The sequence below is a fragment of the Oryctolagus cuniculus genome, chromosome 1, assembly GCF_051225735.1.
Source record: "Oryctolagus cuniculus isolate XC-2025 breed Fujian yellow rabbit chromosome 1, ASM5122573v1, whole genome shotgun sequence".
NCBI lineage: Eukaryota > Metazoa > Chordata > Mammalia > Lagomorpha > Leporidae > Oryctolagus > Oryctolagus cuniculus.
Window position 1 is genome coordinate 111,217,482 of NC_142867.1, and position 10,310 is coordinate 111,227,791.

Sequence of the window (10,310 nt, forward strand, 5' to 3'; positions counted from 1 at the left end):
CAACCCCTTAATGTTTTAAGGATGCAAACTAATTTAAAGTAACAACATTGGGATGGGAGCGGCAGGTTAAGCTGCCACTTGGAACGCTTACACTGCATGTCAGAGTGCCTGGGGTCAAATGCTGCTTCTGCATCGCACACAGCTTCCTGCTAATGCACTTCCCGCTAATGCACATCCTATGGGTCTTTGCCATGCCACCCATGTGAAGACCTGGATGGAGTTCCTGGCTCCTGGCTTCGGCTGGGCCCAGCTCTGCCTGCTGCAGGCATTTGGGGAGGGAACCGGCAGATGAAAGATGTAAGGAAACAGCTTAAGTTCCTGGCTTCAGCCTGGCCCAGCCCAGACAGCTGCAGCCATTTTTGGGGTGAATCAGCTTATAGAAGATCGATCTCTCTCCCATTCTTGTAACTCTGACTTTCAAATAAATAAATCTTTAAAAAAGAAAGAAAGCTAGATGGAAGATATCTCCCTGCCCCACCCCGCCAAGCGTCTGCCTTCAAATACATAAAAATTAAGTAGGGGCCCTCGTGGTGGCACAGTGGGTTAAACCACTATGTGCGATGTTGACATATATGAGAGTGCCAGTCTGTGTGCTTGCTGCTCCACTTCGATCTGTGTTCCTACTAACGCGCCTGGGAAAGCAGCAGATAATGACCTCACCTCCCATATAGGAGACCCAGATGGCGTTTCTGCCTCCTAGCTTTAGATTGGTCTAGCTCTGGCTGTTTTGGCCATTTGGGGAATGAACCAGCAGGTGAAAGCTTGTGTGTGCTCTCTCTTTCTCTCTCTCTCTCTCTCTCTCTCTCTCTCTCTCTCTATCTCTATCTCTATCTCTCCCCCCCATCACTCTGCCTTTCAAATAAATAAATGAATCTTAAAAAAACAAAAAAGCAAATAAACTTAAAAAAAAAAAAAAAAAAAACCTCAGACTATCTAGAGGGTCTGAGTTGGTCTGTCTTTAGAAACAAATAAATAAGAAGGAATAGAATAAAAACAAAGGAGCAAGGCCGGCACCGCAGCTCACTAGGCTAATCCTCCACCTTGCAGCGCCGGCACACCGGGTTCTAGTCCCAGTCGGGGCGCCGGATTCTGTCCCAGTTGCCCCTCTTCCAGGCCAGCTCTCTGCTGTGCCCCGGGAGTGCAGTGGAGGATGGCCCAAGTGCTTGGGCCCTGCACCCCATGGGAGACCAGGACAAGTACCTGGCTCCTGCCATCGGATCAGCGCAGTGCGCGGGCCGCAGCGCACCATTGGAGGGTGAACCAACGGCAAAGGAAGACCTTTCTCTCTCTCTCACTATCCACTCTGCCTGTCAAAAAAAAAAAAAAAAAAAAAGGAGCAGGTATTTGGTCTGGTGGTTAAAATGCCCACATCCCATATCAGGCAGAGAACCTGAGTTTAATACTCAGCTCCTGGCTCCAGCGTCCTGCTCTGCAGATCTTAGGGGCAGCAGTGATGGCTCAGAGACTGGGTTCCGGCCGCTCATAAGGGACACCTGGACTGAGTTGTTCCTGGCTCTGGCTCTGGCCCTGGCTCAGCCCCAGCCATTTGCAGACATTTGGGGAGTGAACCAGTGGTTGGAAGTAAACAATCTCTCTCATTGCTCCACTCCCCAAATAAAATAAATATTTAAAAATAAAGACATAGTACAAATCTAAAGGGGTAGGCAAATTTACTTACACCAGCAAGCTAAGAATAGCTCTTACATTTTTTTTAGAGTTGTAACAACAAAGAATATGGGGGCGGGGGGGAAAACTATGGTGTACCAGGTAAAGCCTCCACATGCAGTGCCAGTATCCCATATGGGCGCCAGTTCGAGTCTCGGCTGCTTCACTTCCGATCCAGCTCTCTGTTATGCCCTGGGAAGGCAGTGGAAGATGGCCAAGTGCTTGGGCCCTTGACTCCTGGCTTTGGATCAGCACAGCTCCAGCCATAGCAGCCATCTAGGGAGTGAACCAGTGGGTGGAAGACCTCTCTCTGCCTCTGTCTCTCTGTAATTCTGCCTTTCAAATAAATAATTTAAAAAAATAGTTATAAAAAAGAGTAAAAGAGATGGTGCAATCTAAAATTACAGAAGTGTTCAGAAAATCCGGAGAGCAGCATGAACCTATCAGACTAACACATCAGGAAGTACCAGGTTTTCACATCAGAAAACCTAACACGTGACATGGGACACAGACAAAACTAAAATCATCGTTTGAGACTGGGGCCAGCACTGTGGCACAGAGGGTTAAACCACCACCTGCAGCGTGGGCATCCCATGGGCACTGGCTGGAGTCCCAGCTGCTCCACTTCTGATCCCGCTCCCTGCTAAGGTGCCTGAGAAGTACCCGAGCCTCTGCCACTCATGTGGGAGACCTAGATGGAGTTCCAAGCTCCTGGCTCTGGCCTGGCCTAGCCCCAGCCGTTATGGTCAGTTATAGGGGTGGACTAGCAGATAAAGGATCTCTCTGTCTCTTGCTCACTCTTTCTGTAACTCTACCTTTCAAATACATAAATCTTTTTTTTTAATTTTTTATTTTATTTATTTATTTTTTAACAGGCAGAGTTAGACAAAGAAAGAGAGATAGAGAGAAAGGTCTTCCTTCTGGCCGGCGCCACAGCTCAACAGGCTAATCCTCCGCCTACGGCGCCGGCATCCCAGGTTCTAGTCCCCATCAGGGCGCCAGATTCTGTCCCAGTTGCTCCTCTTCCAGTCCAGCTCTCTGCTGTGGCCCAGGAGTGCAGCAGAGGATGGCCCAAGTGCTTGGGCCCTGCACCTGCAAGGGAGACCAGGAGAGGTGCCTGGCTCCTGGCTTCGGATCAGCGCGCTGCGCCGGCCACAGCCGCCATTGGGGGGTGAACCAACGGAAAAGGAAGACCTTTCTCTCTGTCTCTCTCTCTCTCACTGTCCACTCTGCCTCTCAAAAAAAAAAAAAAAAAAAAAAAAAAGAAAGAAAAAAGAAAGGTCTTCCTTCCATTGGTTCATCCCCCAAATGGCCGCTACGGCCGGCGCGCCCCACTGATCCTAAGCCAGGAGCCAGGTGCTTCTCCCATGCAGGTGCAGGGGCCCAAGCACTTGGGCCATCCTCCACTGCACTCCCGGGCCACAGCAGAGAGCTGGACTGGAAGAGGGGCAACAAAGAGGAGCAACCGGGACAGAATCCGGCGCCCTGTCTGGGACTAGAACCCGGGGTGCCAGTGCCGCAGGCGGAGGATTAGCCTAGTGAGCCGCGGTGCTGGTCCAAATACATAAATCTTAAAAAGAAAACAAAACGTATCTCTCCCTACACTAAAAAGAAAAAGTTAGAACCCCTTCTAAAACTATCAAAACCTTTTTTTTTTTTTTTTTTTTTTTGACAGGCAGAGTGGACAGTGAGAGAGAGACAGAGAGAAAGGTCTTCCTTTTGCCGTTGGTTCACCCTCCAATGGCCGCTGCGGCTGGCGCACTGCACCGATCTGAAGCCCGGAGCCAGGTGCTTCTCCTGGTCTCCCACGGGGTGCAGGGCCCAAGTACTTGGGCCATCCTCCACTGCACTCCTGGGCCACAGCAGAGAGCCGGCCTGGAAGAGGGGCAACCGGGACAGAATCCGGTGCCCCGACCGGGACTAGAACCCGGTGTGCCGGCGCTGCAAGGCGGAGGATTAGCCTATTGAGCCGCGGTGCCGGCCAAAACTATCAAAACCTAAAAAGTAGTTTTGCCTCAAAACTTTGAGTCTTTATCCTTTCCAAATAATTAAACATTCTGCGGGAATCAAAATGCATCACCTTTAAAGAGATGAGAGAGTAACTTAGGGGAGAATTTTATTTGAACTATCTTCTCTGTAATACATCCTTTATTTACAGAAACACACAAGTTTAATTTAAAAAAATGTATTACTTTTAAGGAGAAGGCACGAATCAATAAAATTCTGATCTACCGCACCACCATCTTCTGTGAGAAACTACTTAAAAATGCTCATTTTTTCTACACCACAAGAATCTTTTGAGTGCTTAATGGTCAATCTGTAAAACGCAAACCTTCAAACTGCAGATTCTGAATAGATTCGACACACTTTTTAAAAGATGTCAGCACACCCAACCTTCTGTCATGGTTTTATGACAAGTTCTAATAATGAAATCACTATTACACCACTGATAGTCAACATAGAAACACTTGTTACATTACACAGAATCCTCTGGCCTGGGAGATACCAGCCCTGAAGAAGTGGCTCTGAAACCACTGGTATGCACTACGGGACTCAGTAAGCATTTATATAGCACATTTACATCTGCCAAGGGCTTCATAACCTTTTTATTAGCTGTTTCCAGTCCAAAACAACCTATGAAGAACTTTACAGAAGAGGAACCTAGGCCCAGAGAGGAACCAAAGAAAACGAAGCGCACCCCAGAGGAACTAACACCATGCCAGCTCCCTCCAGACGCCGGCCCTCTGCAGCACGCACCCTGCCAAAGTAAGTTACCCCGGCGCACGACCGAGAGCGAAGCCCTGCGCGGACGCCCGCACGCCTCCCAGCGCCAGCACCCACGCCGGCTTGCGTTCTCAGGCACCTCGATAAGGAAGTCAAAGTCTCACGACACACTGGCAGCGGCTAAATATCAAGGGGTTCCGTTTGCTTCTGTTTTTTCCAAAAAAAAAAAAAAAAAAAAAAAAAAAAATGAAGCGGATAAGCAAAGCGGTTCAAACGCCAGGCGTCCAAGTCAGGTCCTGCAGGCCCGCCACCGACAGCAGCGGCCCGCGGACGGCCCCGCCGGACCCCGCGCCCGGCGGAGGGGGCTTCTCCCCTCAGTCGTGGTGAAATCCGCGAGTCCCGGAGGCTGACAGACACCTGAGCCGGGCCCACTGGAAGATCCCGTTTCTCCCACCTCGGCGCTAACATCTGAATGAGAACACACCGCACCCCGCTTCCCCAGGCCATCGCGCAGCACCGCACCCCGACTCCTCAGGCCACTCATCCCACACTTCCGCGCCCCCTCCCGCCCGTCTCCCGGGGCCCGCTCCGTGACCCACATCCCCGCACCCCCGCGGCACTTCCGCCCCGGGGGCTCGCGGCTCCACCGTCCACGCAGCCCCCGCCCCGGCTTTGTCTCCCGGCCCCCGGCCCGCGGCCCCACGGCGCCCCGGCCTCGCCCGGCCGGCCCCTCCCCCCGCTTCCTCCGTCCGCCCTCGCCGCCCGCGGCCCCTCCGCCCACGCCCACCCCGCGCCGCGGTCCGCCGCGGGCCTTCACCTTGTCCATGAGCTTCCAGCACTTCTCCACCATCTTCTTGTCCACGGCGCCCGGCGGATGGGGGCTGAGGTGGTGGTGGTGGTGGTGGTGCGGCTGGAAGGCGTCTTTCATGAGCCCGATCAGGCCGCCCGAGCCCGAGCCCCCGGAGCCGCCGCCGCCCCCGGCCCCAGAGCTCTTTTTCACGTTGCCGGCCATGGCTCGGGGACGCTCCCGGGCCCAGCCGGCTCCGCTCGGCTGCGAGCGAGGGAGAGAAGGAGGGCGTGAAGGAGGGGCCTCTCCCGGCCGCCGCCGCCGCCGCCGGCTCTCCGGGCCGAGGGAGGAGCGGCCGCCGGGAGGGGAGTGGGCGGCGCCGGGAGAGCGCGGGGCGCGCCCCTTCCGAGAGCGCGAGCCCGAGAGCGGGTGCGCGCCGGCGGCCGAGCAGCGAGCTCGCGGAAGCGGGCGGCCGCTCAGGGCCCGGCAGCGACCCCGCGCACGAGCCGCCGGCGTGCCCGCAGCGCCGGGAAAACCGCGGCCAAGTTTCCGCGGCCGGCGCCCCCCGCCCCCGCGCCACCGACTCTACCCCCGGGGGGCGGGCCGGGGCGGGGCCAGCCGAGCCTTGGCGCCTGCGCCCTCTGCTGGACAAGCGGGGAACGGCGGCCGGGAGGGAGGGAGGGAGGGACAGCGCGGAGTCTGCGCACTAGGCCAGGGGCCGAGCCCTCGGTGCCCAGGATGGGCTGGAGGTGGTGGGCGCTCCGGCCGTGGGTCCCCGGCGTGTCTGAATTAGGGCAGGTGACCACGGAAAATCTCTTCACATGAGGCCTTCTCCCTACGCCTGCACGATGAGGAAGTTGGGCCTAGAGTTATTGGCTTCTTCAGATGGTGGGAAAATGGTGGGGGTGGTTTCCCCACCCACTGGTATTTAAGAATCTTCACTAAGAAGCGACTGGGGTGCGGGCGCTGTGGCGGCTGCATCCCACATGGGCCCCAGTTCAAGTCCTGGTTGCTCCACTTCCGATCCAGCTCCCTGCTAATGCTCCTGGGAGAGCAGCGGCAGATGGCTCAGGTGCCACCCACGTGGGAGACCTGGATGAAGCTTCTGGCTCTCTCCAGCTCTACCTTTCAAATAAGTGAATAAAACTTTTAAAAAGGAAAACGACGAGGAACACGCGCGCTGCGGGCTGCTGGATGCCGTCCCTAGGCCCCAGAGAGGCTTGCGACACTCAGGCCCTCTGACCTCGTGCAAGCAGAGTTCCCTTTTTCGGTTCTCGCCCCCTCTGCTCCGCAGAGACTGGTTCCCTTTCTGGGACTCGCTCCCGGCTCGGCACCGCACCGCAGGTCCGGCGGGCCCGCCCCCAAAGCTGCGAGCCCGCGGCAGCGCGGGGGACAGAAGGCAGCTCCAGGCACTTCCACTTCTCTAAAAGTTCCGCTGGGAGAACTTCGAAAATAGGAACTTCCCTTCCAGAGGGGCCCCGCGCCCCGCCCCGACTCGCTGCGCCCGGCCTCGGCTCTGGGCGCTGGCCGGCGCACGTGTGTCTCGGGCTCGGCTCTGCCCGGCTCCGCCCTTCCGCGAAGCCCTTGACAGCCGACCCGGCCTCAAGTAGTTGTCATGGGCTCTGCAGGAGAGGACAGCGTCTTAGAACTCAAGGGCCTCGCAGCCGGACGTCCTACTCTTGCTAAGCAATCGCTTTTATCTAAGATTGACTTTGGAGTCAGCGTCACTTCCTATTAATCAGTAGAATGCCCTTTGATCAGTTCGCACCTGGAAACAGAAGCATCCACCGAGGGATTCCCCGTTATCTCCAGAATAAAACTCCCGTGGGGGTCTAACTGCAGAGTGAGCCCCTTCTACTTCTATACGATTCCCTGATCCGTATGTCCCTCAATGGGGCACTCACTGCACCACAATTCTTTCTCCCCACCACTACGCAGAGCAGCCTGCCCGAAGTGTGCACCTAAAATCCAAGCCACTCTTCAAGCTCCACTTGGAATACTGTCCTGGCCACACATTCCAGCTGCAAGCAACCCTGCCCTCTCTGATTTGCATACCCACTCATGTCTTACACCCATTGCGCCTTAACATGTGCAGTGCCGGCTGGCCTTTGGATCTTCTGCAGTACCTAGCGCAGTGCACATGCAGGAGCCTGTTTTTCAGAGTCGGACGATGTTCAGCTAAGACAGGGACCTGTGGAGCGGGTGTGTGCTTGTCCAGGTGTGCACTACACATTTGGCATATAGTGAGCTCCAGTGAGCTCTGCATGGCCTGGAGATGGATCACGTTCATTTTGCTTCCAATGCAGCACATCATGTTTCTTCTAACCTATGTATGGCTGGTCTGTCTTACTTGAATCAAAGAGAAAGAGTGGGCTTTGGCTCCACTGTACCTCTTCAGAATGCCCCATGGGTAGGCTCCGTTCAGGACAGAGTCCTACAACAGTGAGCTTTCCAAAGATGGGGTTCATGCGAAAACAGCAACCTTCTTCTCCCAACTTTTATTTGGCTTTTTTTCAAAAATGTCCCAGAGGGGCCCGGCGTTGTGGCGTAGCAGGTTAAGCCACCACCCGCAGTGCCCAGTTCTAGTCCTGGCTGCTCCACTTCTGATCCAGATCCCTGCAAATGTGTCTGGGTTGTGGTAGAGGCTTGGGCCCCTGCCACCCACGTGGGAGATCCAGAAGCTCCTGGCTCCTGGCTTCCGAACAGCCCAGCCCCGGCTGTTGTGGCCATTTGGGGAATGAGCCCAATGGGTGGGAGACCTTTCTCTCTGTCTCTCCTTCTCTCTTTCTATAACTCTGCCTTGCAAATAAAAAACAAAAAATGTCCTAGAGCTGGTGTTGAATTGTTGATCACGGCGTTATTCCCACTCTGGGTTTTGTTAGAGCTGGTTCATCTGGTGCCACTTCACCCCAAACCACATCCTCCTTCTGCACCTGAACGTCAGTTAACTGAACGAACTTGGAAAGGAAATGCCCCTCTGACACGACATGGTGCTTGTATCCCATAATCCTTAGCCTCGGGATAATTTCCTTCACCAGCTAAAGGAGACACACACCGTTCCATGGGAAAAGTCCCCACAGGAGGGGCACAGGAACCCACACTGAATTTCAAGGCAGAGGGAGGTGGTTCTGGAGGGAGGATAAATGGAAAACACGTTTCAAGATTAGAAGAAGCCGGCAGCACTGTGGCACAGTGAGCTAAGTTGCCAGCATGCCACTCCTGAGTGCTAAGAGTCCAGGCTGCTCAGCTTCTATCCAGCTTCCTGCTAACGCGCCTCAGAAATCAGTGGAAGGAGGGCCAAGTGCTGGGGTCCATGCACTCACATGGCAGACCTGGATACAGTTCCTGGCTCCCGGCTGTAGCCCGGCCCAGCTCCAACCACTGCGGCCATTTGGGAAGTGAACCAAGGGATAAATATTTTTCTTTCTCCTTCCGACACACTGCCTTTTAAAAAATGATTTATTTATTTACTTTCAAAATCAGAGTTACAGAGAGATCTTCCATCTACTATTTTACTCTCTAGACAACTGAAGCCAGGAGCTTCTTCTGGGTCTCCCACCTGGGTGGCAGGGGTCCAAACACCTGGGCTATCTTCAGCTGCTTTTCCCAGGCCATTAGCAGGCAGCTGGATTGGAAGTGGAGAAGCCAGGACATAAACCGGTGCCCCCATAGGATATTGGCACCGCAGGGGGAGGCTTTACCCACTATGCCATAACACCAGCCCCCCACCCACCCACCCAGTGCCTTTCAAATAAATAAAAATAAAACTTTAAAAAAGTTTTGGGCCGGTGCCATGGCTCACTTGGCTAATCCTCTGCCTGTGGCGCCAGCATCCCATATGGGTGCAGGTTCTAGTCCCGGTTGCTCCTCTTTCAATCCAGCTCTCTGCTGTGGCCCGGGAGGGCAGTGGAGGATGGCCCAAGTGCTTGGGCTCCTGCACCCGCATGGGAGACCAGGAGAAGCACCTGGCTCCTGGCTTTGGATCAGTGATGCGCCGGCCATGGTGGCCATTTGAGGGGTGAACCAACAGAGGGAAGACCTTTCTCTCTCTCTCTCTCTCTCTGTCTATAACTCTACCTGTCAAAAAAAGAGTTTTTAGATTTATTTATTTATTTATTTGAAAGATAGAGTGCTGCTGTGGCCTGGGAAAGTCCTTGGGTCCCTGCACACGTGTGGGAGACCCAGAAGAAGCTCCTGGCTCCTGGCTTCAGATGGGCACAGCTCTGGCCATTGCAGCCATCTGGGGAATGAACCAGTGGATGGAAGATGGCTCTCTCTCTCTTCATCTGCCTCTGTCTCTCTGTAACTCTGCCTTTGAAATAAATAAATCTTAAATAAATAAATAAGCTAGAAGAAAGAATAAAACTATTAAAAAACACAATAATGATTTCAAAGGATTATATACTTTTTTAAAGATTTATTTTTATTTATTTGAAAGACAGAGTTACAGAGAGAGGTAGAGACAGAGAGAGAGTGATGGTTCACTCCCCAGATGGTCTCAGTGGCCAGAGCTGCACCAATCCGAAGCCAGGTTCCAGGAGCTTATTCCAGGTCTCCCACATGGGTGCAGGAGCCCAAGGACTTGGGCCATCTTCTACTTTCCCAGGCCATAGCAGAGAGCTGGATTGGAAGCGGAGCAGCCAGGACTTGAACCAGCGTCCATATGGGATGCCGGCACTGCAGGCAGGCAGCGGCTTTACCGACTACACCACAACACTGGCCCCCTGACAGTCCCTATTCCTCAGACTCATTTTTCCCAACCACTGTGACTCTAGCGAGATGCTAGGAAGTACCTCAAAAAGGGACTCAGTCCCACACTGCCCAGAGATAATCCAAAATAAAAAACCTTGTGCAGATACTGTGGCATAGAAGGTTAAGCCACTGCCTGCATGGCGGGCATCCCATATCAGAGTGCTGGTTTGAGTCCCAGCTGCAGATACTGTGGCGTAGAAGGTTAAGCCACTGCCTGCATGGCGGGCATCCCATATCAGAGTGCTGGTTTGAGTCCCAGCTGCTCCACTTCTAATCCAGATTCCTGCTACTGCGCCTGGGAAGCAGCAGCTGATGGCCCAAGCATTTGGGCCCCTGTCACCCATGTGGGAGACCTGGATGGAGTCTTGGGCTCCTGGCTTCG

At 54.2% G+C, this 10,310-nt stretch overlaps 1 protein-coding gene across 1 annotated transcript in view; it reads right to left on the reverse strand.

Moving 5' to 3' along the window:
- CBL (Cbl proto-oncogene) overlaps positions 1 to 5,537 on the reverse strand; it is an 85,891-nt gene extending 80,354 nt beyond the window's left edge. The window contains exon 1 of the mRNA XM_051837710.3: positions 5,207 to 5,537. Within this exon, the coding sequence (XP_051693670.1) occupies positions 5,207 to 5,401 (195 nt within the window). The 5' untranslated portion in view covers positions 5,402 to 5,537. The remainder of the gene's footprint in view (positions 1 to 5,206) is intronic.
- Between the last annotated feature and the right edge of the window lie 4,773 nt (positions 5,538 to 10,310).